Genomic DNA, 14,775 nt, shown 5'->3' on the forward strand with positions numbered 1-14,775 from the left:
TCGTCCGTTTTCGAAAAAAAATGTTGTGGACATGATGTTTAATAGGTTCAAATTGGAATAAAGGTTTGTCTAATTTGAGCATTTTTCAAAAATAACGCTGCTCCACGCTTGCGTAGGATATTTTGAAACCCGAAGTTGAAAGGAACTCATTTCCTTTTTTTTTTTTTTATTCATCTAGTGCCGACTGAAATTGCGCACTCCATTTTACTGATGCTACAGCGCTTAATAAAGTTTCAATAGACCGTAATTAATTCCTAGTGGATTCAGCTGAATTCCAAAAATTGAATTAAATACCGGGAAGCGTCGCGAGTTAAGGAGATTTAGTCTGAATATGGGGCAAGTAAGCAAGAGACGGCAATAAACCTGATAATACTATACGGTCATTTTATATACGGAACAAATTTTAACGTCTGAGTTTACGAGCTGCACACTGCAGTATCGCATCAGTGAGGTGCATGCCTGTATGTTCATTGTATTTATTCAGTAAGCTCTATTACACGCAATAAACTGTCGATATCGTTAATGTTAGACCCGTGATAATGTTACATCTGCGGAACAAATTAGTGTTTGTTCGAAATTATACACATACCGTTACTCACTGACATTTCATTAAAACCACAATTTAGGACATCGTTTACACTTTCCTAGGTCACAATAGCATGACTCTTTACGTTTAAGGGGGTATTCTAGTGTAGAAATTTGAAAAAATCGATTTTTTTTTTTTCATATTTTCAAAGCTTAACCTTTCAAGAATGTGTCCTTAAAAGGACAAGTCAAAATTTCAATTATTTTCAGAGATATAACTATTTTAGTGACACGTCTTCAATACTGGCTCGGCTGGAACGAATTTTACTCGAAACTTTAAACGCGTTTTTCTCAAAACTACATTTTTCAAAACGGTTGACATGATTTCTCAAGTTCTATTGAACCGATTTACTTGAAATTTGGTGAGAATCTTCTCAATACATGTCTCTATCGCACGAACTATTATTATAACGAAATAATAATTTTTACTATTTTTAAAAAATTCAGAAACGTCCAAAAAAGTCAAAAAAAACGTATTATTTTTTCGGACAGCCGTAATTTGGCAAAAAAAAACTTTTTTTCGACTTTTTTTTAGTTAGTACGATAGCTGCATTTATGTAGATTAATAATCTTTTTTTTTTTTTCTGATTTTGAAAATGCTTGCAATCGTGACAACATTGGCGCGCCATTTTTTTTGTACCCCCCACTTCAACAACTCATAGCACTTTCAATTTTGTATTTTTTGACTTGCTTTTTTTTTTTTTTTGTAATCGTGAAATAATAATAAACGCCTGATGAAAAAATGGATGGTAAAAATATTTTTTGTTTATAGCACTTCAAAAAACACCTCAAATTCATGCCTCTACACTAGAATACCCCCTTAAGGATGTACGAGACCTACGGTCAGCCCAAAAATATGTCAAAGCAAAAACATGACTGTGCAAAGTTAAATATGATTTTAAAAAGTCTCTGTGATGCAGTGAAAAAAAAGTGGCGAACACTTAATTTCAACTGTAAGAATTCTACGATTAACAACGTCAGAAAAATGACATTGTTAGAATATTTTCCAACCGAAAAAGTCATGTAGTTTTTTTCCGATTTTGATAAACAACAGCTTATTCTGTTCGTAAATGAATACGCTACAAATCGTCTGATGTGAAACAGATTTTGTCTTAAGGTCGTGCGTTTGGATTATTTCTTAAAAATCGATGTGTAGAGTCGTTGTAATTTACAAGTGAAATAACAACAAATAAATTAATATTACTCAACGACTAACTCAGACGATGAAATTTATGGTTTTGAATATTTTCTAGTCTTGAAGTTATATTGCCTTAATTATATTCCATCTGATTGACTACAGAAACAACCCTTTTTTTCGGTTTTACAGTGAGTTTGATGCATTATAAAAATTTTAACAATACCTGCTAACTAATTTAGATGAAATCCTATTATTTGCGACTTCTGCAGCAGCTCGAAAACTAACGACCACCTAAACTTTACAAACTTGACCATTCCCACAATTAACGGTGAATTTTTATTAAATTGCTGAAAATTTTATACACAACAACAAGCTGAATGCAAAAGATGTCGTTTTTTAAAAATTGTTGCCACACGCATTCAACCGTATTCAATGACACAAAGTTAATTGTGAAAGCATTTTGTAGAGAACTGAATTCCCTACAGAAGCGTCTCGTAAACGAAATCTGTGACTCTGGCAGTTCGAAAGTTGTAAGCCTCGGATCGAAAATCAAGATCGTGTAAAAATTCGTCATGAAAACGTCGTTAGAGGATAAAACATTGACTGTACAACAAAAATTCAATAGAAAAATATTCAGACAGTTCAGTTTTCTATAAAAAATATCTAGAAAACAAAGTTTGTAGCTTCAACGGTTTACAAGTTAGACCTTTCTGTGTGAAAATTCATCTTTACACATTTTCAATGGCTAAACTCTTGACTTTACATCACGGATTTAAATAATGTTGCTGTACAAAATTTAATTTTCTCGAAAATGATTACATGATAAAGTTTTATGTAATTAAATGTGGCTGGATGGTAACAATTTTTAATAAAAATGACAAAACTCCAATTCCGAGAGCGACCTTTTAAATTGGATGTAAGAGATATTCTTCCGTAAAGATTCTTCTCTTTCTATTCGCAACGACTTTTTTCAGTGGGGGTGGACAAGAAGAATCTAACTTCCAAACGAAACACCCTAATATATCCGTAGAAAGACATTTAGTTCTACAGTAGAACCCGGAGCAATTTGAAATCCCGAGTTGTTTTATATTCGCTATCCTATCGTTTGTATTTGGCGTATCTCAAAGAAGAGCTACCGGTATTATTCAAATAAAACATCAACTCATACATATGTAGGTAGACGCGGATATGTATAGTATACATGTACATACATGGTATATCTACAAAGTAAGAAGAGGTGTATAAATATGGTGAAAAAATATTCAGACGATCAGATCTGAGGGTCGTGGTGGAGAGCGATTTATTTAAAACCTAAAAACATCCAACGCCGATATAAATATGCATATATAATAATATATATATATATATATTCAGTGCTCTAATGGGAACGAAAGCATCAGCCCCTTATGAAAATTTTGAATCGCAGAAACTCGGTCGAATGATTACGGCATTTGCATACGTCCAAACAGCACTAATGATTGAGTTATGTACGTTGAATGTCAAAAAAAAATTTGAAATACTTCATTCTTTATAGTAACTAGAAAAGTCTAGCAAAATTGCTATCGCTACAATAAAGTTTTAAATATTCCTGGAATTTCAGGAAAAATGCTATATAAGGAGTAATTATTCATAGTGATTATAGTTGTCGACACTACATTTTCTGCTTGTAGCAGAACTGATTCTGTTTGTTTGATTAGCTAAAATATTTTTCCAGTTGAACGTGGCCTGAAAGTCAATTTACTGTTGCACCAGCGTTACTAGTCACAAAGACATATGTAGTACGAGTAACCGTAATCAAAAAGAATAGTCTTTTGGTTACAGCCAAAAAACTCATTTTTGTTGAAAAGTGAAGAGTTGAAAACTCGAAACACTTTGAAAAGTAATTCTAGATTTTTGTTTTAAATTAGTCAATCAAGTTTTGTGACAGTTTTTTGATCTCCTGCAAAATAATAATAATAACACTTACACCGTTTTGCCGTGCCAATTTTTTATAATCTCAAGAATGAATGTTTGTCAGCCACACTGTATTGGCAGGACGGGTATGGATTATTTTTAACTTTTCAAGAAAAAAGACCTATTTTCGATATTCTGGCACTTGCACTGTTTTTCCGTACCACTCTTCAACTACAACTTTCTTTTAACGTATTTAACAATCGCAATAAGCGCGTCTAATAATAAAAAACGCATCAGCAGCAACTCAACATATTCCACATGCAATTAATGTGTAATTGTAAGCAGATTTTGAAAAAAAATGTAGCAAAATTGACCATCAATTATCAACTAATTGTGTAACACAATATGCCAAATATAATTCCAAAACATTTTATTCTAAAAAAGTGTTAGCACATACTCTTTAAGATTTTAAATATATATTTACAAAAATTGTATTATATTTATATGTATAAATCAACCTATTTAACCCTTACCACTCTTAATTTTGTCAAAACTTAGCAAAATCTCTAAGACCCCCAATTATTCATTTTTTTTATTATCAAATGACTTTTCCATTACAAATATTCACTTCTCAAATCAAATAACGTGTTAATTGTTTTTTAGATTGAAACCTTTCAGAGATGTAATAAGAAAACAGCAAGAACCAATTAACTTCTCGTTCTGAATGAAATTCGTGTAAGATTTTTTTTTGAAAATATACAACCGTAAGCATTGATTTTAACCGATTCAGAATTTATTCAGTATTCAAATAAATAGAAACCAAATCGCTTTATCATGAGACTGATTGTTAAATGATCTCTACGAAAGATAAAATTTTGTCGAGTTCCTAAAAAAATTTCAAGTTAATGAGACTTTAAGAAGCTTTGAACAGTTGCAACTCAAACGTGATTTACCAAAGCAAAAATTTGAAAAATATATTCGGAAATTTAGAGATGTTATTGTAACCTAAACACGTTTCAACGGAATTCAAACTGTCACTGGTTGAAATTATTAAAACTGGCCGCTTCTTTGCAAGAAAAAAAAACTCCTGGACGTTATCACCAACTCGAACTCACTAAATACGTTTTCCTGTCACACATTTCTGATTTCCAAATAGTTGACTAGATCAATTTACATTATCAGTAGATACTATAATTAGCTTGTTTGAACTTATTTTTGCAAAAACCACTATTAAAAACAGTACATAAATCGCAACGGTTTTTGGAATTTTTCGGAAAATTCATTTCCACAATGAGTTCCTAACGAAAGTAAACCTCCTCAAACTTATCACAAATCCAACATTGTGCTTTTGTAACGAAAACACGTTTTAAAATTAGGTTGATGTGTTAAAACGGATAAATCTCTAAAGTTCCAATTACTATAATGATATTTAGTTTCCATCAAACAGTACAAATAGTCGTGAGGTCAACCAATGCTTTGTAAATTAGCTTAATATGATTTTTATTATTATTATTACCTATTCCAAGTATGATATTTGAGGAAGGTTAAATAAAATACCAGAAAATTGATCAGGTTTGGAGGATCGCAGAGAAAACCTGTGAGCTTCTAAATGTTTCAAAATTGGTACATTCCTAAAAAAAATAACTGTTTCTCGAAATTTCAAGAAATTAACATCAATATAACGTGTGAAATGAACGTTGAAAATATTTCAATGCATAATTTATATAAAACCAACACGAGTTTCATAATTGTACTTCTGGACTCCTGGGTTTCCTGAATTAATTTTATGATACGAACAGTCGGTCGCCCTCAATTTCCGAGGCACATTTTCCTCTCGATCCAGACTCTATAAAACGGTGGGAAAATTGGGCTGAATCGGTGCGAGCGGCACTCGAACACCTTCCCAAATGATCGACAGTGGCCGAGCAACGATTTATTGACGTATTTTTCATACCTTTCCATCGCTCTTGCGATACGCGTCGAGGATCCGCCAAACTTGTTCCGGACCAGCAGTCGCCGATTGTTTTCCGACTTCAAAATAGTGCCATATTGGATTTGATTCGAGAGCATTTGGTGCACTGCTACTTTTAAACTTTGAAAACATGGTACGTGCTCCCATCCAATACCAGTTTCTCGGTTTTCTGTCAAAGAATAAAAATTTCGGTTGATTATGAATGTATAATAAATCTCACTGGATAGACTGAAATTATGAGGTATACAATTTTAGGGGAAGAAATTAGTTGAATAATCATCCGCAACAACGAAACTAAGAACTGTTTAATTTTGTCCGATAATTTTTTTTTATTCATGTCATTTCTATACGTTTTATTGGAAATTGTTCGATATTTTTGCATCACAACGATATGTTTCAATGCTATAGTATCACTTTAGTAAATCGATCGTTCAACTTCGAGTTTACGTCACAGATGCTTACCGAAAAGTTGTAGTATTTATAGGTATAAGGTGTTAGGGATACAATCAGTTTGAAGCGAGGTATGAAAGTAACTTTAAACGTTTTTTCAGGCTAAACGTAACGTAATAATTGTTTTTTGTGCGTCAAGCGCGGTAAATGAAAAGGTAACTTCATTCCGAAGGAATTGAAGTTTGGGGTGCTGATACTGTATACACTATACATATACATCTACCAGAGTGTAAAAAGTGTCCCGTATATCACTGATAGTCAATCCGTAGCAGCGTTGTGCATAGAAAATGAGGGTAGTGAGTGAAATTTCTCTATCTTTGTACAGTAAATTTAGGAAGCTATAGAGACCTTGCATAACGACTTGTACGCCAACTGGTGACAAAAATGTGGATTTAGTGGGAGGATTAATTGAATTTTTATAAATCAACTTTCACACTGTCGTTATCGAAAAATATTTGTTGCATCCGTGGATGCGCAAATATATCACGTCGAAAACGTGGATTCGATTCGTTAGTGAAATTTTATAAATTTTTGTTCCGCGTGGAAAACTGAAAAATGTACAAAGTGGATAGATGCAGCAAAAAATTTTGTGTAAGTATTATATTAATGTTAATATAGAAAGAATTTGTCACATCTATGATAAAACTACAAATATTCCAATATGTAAGGCCTGTTATATTGTAATAAAAATTATAAATAACCTTTATATTTATCTTTTTTTCTGTCGTAAAGATTGGATTGATTTTTTAATATTTTCATTTCCAGGAAAAATCAAGGGAATATAAGATGGATGTAATGGATACTCCGATTTTTCGTTATTTATAAAATGAGTACCTACAAATTTTTTACCCTTATTTGGAACGCAGTTTTCCGAATTTTTACTTGCTTTTAGTGTCGGATAAATATAAAGATTATTTATAATATTTATTACAATATAACAGGCTTTGCATATTGAAATATTTGTAATTTTATTGTACATGTGGATAAATTCTTTCTATTTTAATAATAATACAGTACTTGCACATCATTTTTTGCTGCATTCATCCATTTTATACGTTTATCAATTTTCCATGCGGAACCAAAAGTGGTCTCTGGAAATTTACAAAATTTCACTAACGAATCGAATCCACGTTTCTGACGTGATGTACTTGTGCATCCACGGATGCAACAAATTTCTTTCGATGATGAAATGGCGATCGTTGATTTATAGAAATTTAATAAATCCTCTAACTGAGTTCACATTTTTCTCATCAGTTGGGGTAAAAGTCACGACACACGGTCCCGATACGATGCAAAAAATCTGATATTCACCTTGTGATTCCTGAGGATGTCAATTTCAAATTTGAACACAACCGATAGTGTCATTTGATAGTTGAAAATGTCGGATCCAATATGGCGGATAAATATGTGCCAGAATATATGTAAGAATAGTTATTTGATTCGGATAAAACTTAGCATGTACCCGGGGCTTTCCGAGGTCAATAATCACGCATCTGAAGTAAAAATTCAGCAGTACAGAATGGCCGTCTCTTTGAATCTGCTACATCAATTTTTTTTTTAATTTCGAAGTTAGGTTGGCAGCCGTGGCCAATGGTTGAACGACAGTGTGAGAGAGAGCGGCTATGGATATCTATTGATTACCAAGTTGTTGTTCGTAACTGGTGCTGTCATCCGTGAGTGAGAATCAATAAGACGTATTTGCGATCCAACATGTTTAAATTGCGCATCTTTGACTTAATCCAAACATCTGAAATTATACGTTCTAAGTGACATTAACAGACACAAAATCAGTGTTTTCAAAAATCTCTGCGTGTGAAAAATTTCCATGAAAATCATGTTATCTGACCGCCGTATTTAATGCCGTTAGTTTTAAAACTCAAATTCTAGATTCAAATTCTTAATCAGCAACCTCAAAAAACGGTAATTTTAAAATTTCATTAAGTTAGAGGTGAGAAAAAAATGTGTTCGCCAAATGGGTAATCAGCTTCGTTGCAACGCAGCGTCGTCAATTTGTACAGAAGTGAAATTTCATTTTTTACAACATTAAATCTGTTTGTTTGGTTAGCAACATTTTTAACTTCCCATTTTTCGATTTTCAGAGAAAAAAAGGAAGTTATCGTAATCACCTTAAAAATGAAAAGTTGAGTCTTCACTAGATCCTCGACGTTTCAAGGTCTAAAGAATCATCTCCGGACATTCTCAGATGGACGTCTGTGTGTGTATATGTGTGTACGGATGTGTATAAGTATATAATTATTTATGTATGTATGTGATTAATTTGTTTGTCCGACGATATCTCGAGAACGAGTTGTCGGATTTCAATGATTTTAGTCTCAGTCAACGCGGCTTTTCCAAACTTAGAACTAATTGGATTTTAACTTTGATCGGTTCAATACTTTTTCAATCATTTGAATAACAAAAGTTCAAAAAATTAAATAAAAATGATATCTTAAGAATGGAACAACGGATTGGAATGAAAATTAGTATCGCGAGATTTTTTGGGTCGCTGATCACGAATCTAAGGTCGATTTGAAAAATTTAAATTTAGCGTATTCAATCAATTGAAGAAAAACTAATTACATTTGGATTTTGATGAAAATAGGTTTGTTCGGTTGCTGATCACGAGTCTGGAGTCATATTTCGAAATCCAAAATGGCGAATCTAATATGGTGGAAAAAAGGTTTAAAAATATTCCGATTTTGGTAGAAATTGGCAGGTGAAGGGTTTTTGGGTCACCGATAATGAATCCAAGGTCAGGCTTTCAAAATTTGTAATGCTGGATCCATTGTAGCGGTTCAAAATTTAAAAAATCGTCACATTTTCATGTAAAATGGTATCCGCGGGTTTCAAAATCGTTAAGCACGAATCTGAATTTGTTTTTTGACATTCGAATTGGATATTATATTCTTTTTTTTCTCTATGAACTTATAACCTGCAGCGTGAGAAGGAGAACTTCGAGGGTTGGCTCATAGCCAACCTAAAGCCGCTTGTTTAATTTAATAATGCCATAACATCAATTTATTGCTGCATCAACGTGAAGTAATCGCAATAATGACAATAAAATATAGTACCTAAATGATGATAATTAAGAAAAATGCTACATTTTTTGGTTACACTTACAAAACTCATTTTCTTGTTTGTTTGTTCTCAAAACTGTACTTTTCGGTTATGGCAAAAAAATGAACATATTTGCGGATCATACGCAACTAAACATTTTTTTTTTGGTGTATACATGATTTATAGTACACCCAGTACAGAGATATTGCAGGAATATCGGGTGGAATACTTTATACTTCAATGCTTTCGGAATTGATTCCCCTTAAGAAGATGTTTTAAAAATCACATGAAAAGTGAACTTGACATTGACGTATTACATTCGTCGAGAGTAGATTTGTTCGCATCATGTGTGTGTAGCACAATCGAGACCTTGGCGCACCTGATTTCTTCTTTCCCTTTTTTCATTACTTTTTGCTTTTTTGCCATGGTGTATCTCGTTTTCCTCTAGCCGAAGTCGGACTAAAATTTTAAGGCTTATCGCAAATCCAATCGGTTCTAACAACTAGAAAAACAAGACCAATGTATCGCCCCGTGGTAAAACCCCCAGGGATCAGCGCGCTGTCGTACTTTGCCTTTTACGCCGGAAGAAATGGGTTTTAGACGGCTCTTACGTATGTCAAATAAATTTTAATTTAGCCAAGCCAAGCCCTGTGGTGTTTATTTTAACAATTTGCTCGCCTTATATCTTGTGCCTTACCTCCGATTCCGAAAAAAATCAATGTTGGGGTAGAGTATACCTTGTACGGTGCAGAGCGAAAAATTATAAAACTACAAAGAAAAATCAATACTCTTTGTTCATTTTATCACGAGATGGTCGTAAATTCAGTATTTATCTAATTATTATATTCGTAAGCTATAAATATCAGTTCAAAAATACACAAATAGAATATACTGAAATTTTAAACCGAAGCTTCGATATCGATGATTCGTTTCAAATCGCTCCAAAAGTGTTGAAGGATTTAGCACATTCATTCAACTCCACTCTACGATGGCTCATTTTATTCAGAAGACTATTTCTGACAAAGACATTGAAACGAATATTCCTTTTTCCACTGGTCAATCCAACATTGCCACTTGTTGATCATGACTTCTATCGATGGGATATTAGAAACTCAAATATTTAACGATGTCAATACGACAAAAACAAACTATTTCCGTGAGTTTGTATAAAATAGTTTTCCGAATGAAATGAGCTGTTGGACAATGAAATGAAGAGAGTTTACTGGTTTGTAATCATTTTCAAGAGATTCGGATACTTTTTAAAATTTTCTGCATTTTCAAATAGATCTCATTCGTAGCTTGCGAATAAGCGATGTGAAAAATACTCGATGTACGACTTTCATGTAATAAAGTTGATGAGTATCGATTTTTGGCCAACTAACCTTCTGAACAGCGATTGTGACCTTATCGTGTTTGATTTTGAACTTTGCTTGGAGCAGCTGCTATTGATGTGGCAAGGTTCGCAAATAACTAAAGTTTTTGCAACTGAAACATATTGGTGTTAATCTTCACTTCAGGCCCTGGAGTTTAAAAAGTGATTTTTATTCATTTTACCCGAAACAACATCCATCAACACTTTTGATACGACAACTACGTAACCATGTGTACCATCTTGATGAGATTTGGTGTACGCATTCTATTCTGAAACGCAGCTTTTGTCAGAACTATAATTATTCATATCGGGACTAGACTCTGTGAGTTATAATTGAAAGACGTGTGAAAATCGATAAAACATACTAAATGTACAGTCATTTTAAATTCTATGATAATTTCACGACGAGAAACTTGTTTGAGAATGTTACAGCGCAATAAAGGTGGTTTTTAGTTAAGATCCGGTTACGGCGCAATTTCTGCCAACCATTTCAATTTTTCAGGACAATCAGTTTGACGTTTCATGCATAAATTGTCGAGAAACTATAAATTTTTTATTCATGTTTTCAATTTATTTGTATTTCCTTGACTCGTCAGATGGTACTGGTGTGCAGAAGTTACATTTCAATTCATACGCCGCTGACTTTGAACCTGGATGAAATTTCTACATCTATGCAGAACGAAATCAAAAATATATTGCATTTTATTGATCCGCATTTTCGTACAATTGGATATAATGCATAAATGCGTTGGAAAGAATTTCTCGATACTTGCTGTTTTCACTTTTTTGACTAAATGTTTGAAAATCAAAACGCTTTATTAGACGAAAAATTATTCCTCATGGCAGCTCTGAAATTCTACGTAGAAAACTTCATTTTTTCAAGAGGCTGAAGTTATCATCATTGTGGAATTTATAAAAATGAGTATGTTCCGTTTATCGTGGCTAACTAAATTTCGGACAAACCTAAAGGTGCGAAGTAACTATTTTTCCGAAACATGCATCGTTATAGTAACGTTACCAACTTCAGCTTCATATTTTCTTTCAAATATCTACATTTCGGTGTCTTTTTCAGTAACAACGTCAAACTCTCGTATCGCGAAAATTCTATCTTAAAGTTCTCAACATCTGCAACCTTCGTCAATGAAATTACTTTTTGCCACCGTAACTATTTTAATTAAAATTTTTCCTCAGCCAGACTAACTGTTTCTCACTTTGATATTCTCGACATCGTGTAAACTTGCCGAAATTACATAAAGTCCATTGAATTAGGAATGTGACATTAATGGGCGGATCACCTGAACGTCAGAGACAATAGATTGCAAAATCCGAGAAGTAGCTTCTTGAATTCCTACGTTTTCCCTTTTCTCAAATTGATGGATTAACGAAAATATTCTCTATTCCGGAATTAAACAGGATACATTATACATACATCAGGTCGGTATAATTAATCTATTCATCCGGACCAACTTCAAAAATCCCAATTGCTTGTGGACAAATAAATTAGAATCGGAAGAACCCGTTGAAAATACGTATTCTGATCCTTGCTTGTAATACGGAAAAGTTGGAGGGTGTTTACAAAAAGACTGATTGAGTTGAAACGACGATGCGAGAAAACAAACCATACGCAACGAAGGGTGAATTCTGAATCGACTGATCGTTACTGAGGTCTGATACGGACGAATGCAATATTTAATAATCTCAAAATCTCAGGATCTTTTTCGATAGATTATAGTAATCAATAAATTATTGGAATTATAAATTAGATCGTACGGAGCGGCACGTATATACCGGAATTACGTAAAATTTAGAAGAGAAAATATTCAACCAATCGAAAGAAAGTCACTGATAACTGGGATTACAGATTTTGCGACTCGAAATTCCCTCGAAGGAATTTTCTTCTATAATCAATACGCCTCACATGCGTGTGAAAAATGGTGTCGGACGTATCGGTGAATTTTTGCATTCCCGGATTCGTAGAAAATAACGTCCTTCATAATATATGCATGGAACGTTCTGCGAATACGATGCGTGGGACGTATAAAACAGCACTCGGACAATTCAGAGGCACAATAGTTGTCCAAGTATCTGGCATATATATATATATGTATGTACAATATTATATAATATTGTGCAAAGTAAATTAGGAAACCTGTGGTATAATAACATCCATTACCGGGTGACATTACGTTTTAATTTTCTCTCATTTCAAATTATATTATATACTCCGGCCGAAAATACTCGACTATTATTTCAACGTCAGGACCCTTCAGCGGACAGTGTGCGAAGTGTAATTTTAGTTAATTATGTTAGCTATCATCGTCAAACAGCTATTTATATGATAAAACGAGGCATAAAAGATCCCCTTGTTACACATAATATATGGTATATGTAATATTACAAATTAATAATTAAATGTTAATAGCTCTCCATATTGCGACGTTTCTCCTTCTTCACCCTAACTCCGGCACATGGTCGATAATTTTTCCGTGAATTTGAAAGATCTTACTTATTGGTTGTTCATACGTGCAAAATGTTCGCATAATATGCAGAGCGAGATAAATTTCTAGTTGTGGGTATTATGCAGTCTGTGAATAATTTTATTTGATTTCGTACTGGTCAGAAAATTGAAACGAGTTTTTTATCATCATCTGAACTTTTAATATATTTTATTGTACCATAATTGCGATGTTTTAATATTGGTATGGCAATGAATTGATGGTAAGGTATTATCGGTTTGAAAAAATTTTATCCACTAAACAGACTGATTAAATTCTGCATTAACCAGAAAATATAGTAACAACGACGGCTGTGTAACCACACCAAATAGTAGCATGTAGCAATTTTATTATTGCAACGATACCGATTTCAATAGAATTTTCCGGTAACTATAAAAAATGAAATTTTTCTCCATGCATTCGGTATCATTGTACTTGTCTTGCAATACCCGCAATTATGATACACGCAACGCGTCATGATACGACACTACGTACTATGGATAATAAAAATAGATACACATATATATACGTATGTACGAACATTAAATATATAGGTATATAGAAGTACATCGATGTGTCGACGCGTCGATATGTACGTGTTGCATCGAATCGACGCGACAAAAGTGAGGGTGAATTTGCAAACGGTATTGAAAATTGTTGGGCCAATTCCTCACCTGTTGCCGGACAAGTAATTCGTACACTAGGAGCACATTACGTCGTCTGTTTATCGTAGACGTAGTTTGCGTCGCCGAGAATATCGCAATACTGAGCGGGGATCCTGTTATCCTGTAAACAGGACGAGGCTTTCTCCCACTCCTTTGAAAATTGCGCGCGCAGTTGGCCAGGGTATAGGCTGGAGCCAAGTCTGGGCTGCAGGTAGCCCTTTGCTCCGGGGTCCCCTGTCAGCCAGAGCAGCCTGCATCAATACCGGCATCCTTCAACCCCTCCGATTTACCTAATTCCCTATTAACAATTTAGGCCAAGGTCGTGCGAATGAATTTTCTGGCGCACCGAATTTCCTAGCAACGATATTTTCATATCCCTGCGGACTCTTCCGACTTGACCTATTGGTTTTTTTTCCACCCACTGCTTATTTTGCTTCTTATACCTCTCTGCGCGTAGGTCATAGATTATTAGTTACATTATGGAAAGTATGAGTAATTTCATCGAATATTTCCTACAATCATATCAATAACTTATCAACTTTCGATATCTTTGCAACTGCGATTACGTGCAATCGATGAGTGAACACACGTTTCATCGTCTGCCCCGTATTTGCTCCAGGTTTATTAAATTGGGTCACCAGGCCTCTGGGGTTATTATTAATAGTTATGTTTCATATTTTAACTGCAAACACACCCCCGGAACACCTGCATCCTTATATTGCTACAGTGTTGGGTCAGGTATGTTGAAAATTTAGAAAATTCATAATCTTAGATTGTATTGAACGAGTTCTTAAAACGTTTGAGATAATTTAATAAAATATACGAAACTTGAAATGAACTTAGAAAATTTGTCCACTTCGAGAATAAGAAATCGACATTAACGCAAATGATCATTGCCAACCTGCAATAATGCTCTAAAGTATTTTGACAAGGATAATATTTGATTTAATTTAATTTGATTTAATAATTGATTTAATTTCAAAAGAATATGAAAATACAAAAATCAATGTTATTTCATTAAAAGAAATTCGATGCAGCGCATAATTTTAAAAAATTAACTCTCGTTCGCTAGAAAATCAAGTTAAGATTAAGAAAAATGAGAAATGTGGATCAAAGTAATAACGAATTTCGTATTGTCAAAATATCGT

The 14,775-nt window shown here is 33.6% G+C and overlaps 1 protein-coding gene across 1 annotated transcript in view; it reads right to left on the reverse strand.

The window, feature by feature from the left end:
- Positions 1-13,712, reverse strand: part of LOC124178149 (SCY1-like protein 2) — a 46,622-nt gene extending 32,910 nt beyond the window's left edge. The window contains exons 1-2 of the mRNA XM_046561323.1: positions 13,637-13,712; positions 5,571-5,757 (exon numbers count right to left, since the gene is read on the reverse strand). Coding sequence (XP_046417279.1) covers positions 5,571-5,735 — 165 coding nt within the window. The 5' untranslated portion in view covers positions 5,736-5,757; positions 13,637-13,712. The remainder of the gene's footprint in view (positions 1-5,570; positions 5,758-13,636) is intronic.
- Between the last annotated feature and the right edge of the window lie 1,063 nt (positions 13,713-14,775).

This window comes from Neodiprion fabricii, chromosome 3 (assembly GCF_021155785.1).
Source record: "Neodiprion fabricii isolate iyNeoFabr1 chromosome 3, iyNeoFabr1.1, whole genome shotgun sequence".
NCBI classification, from domain to species: domain Eukaryota; kingdom Metazoa; phylum Arthropoda; class Insecta; order Hymenoptera; family Diprionidae; genus Neodiprion; species Neodiprion fabricii.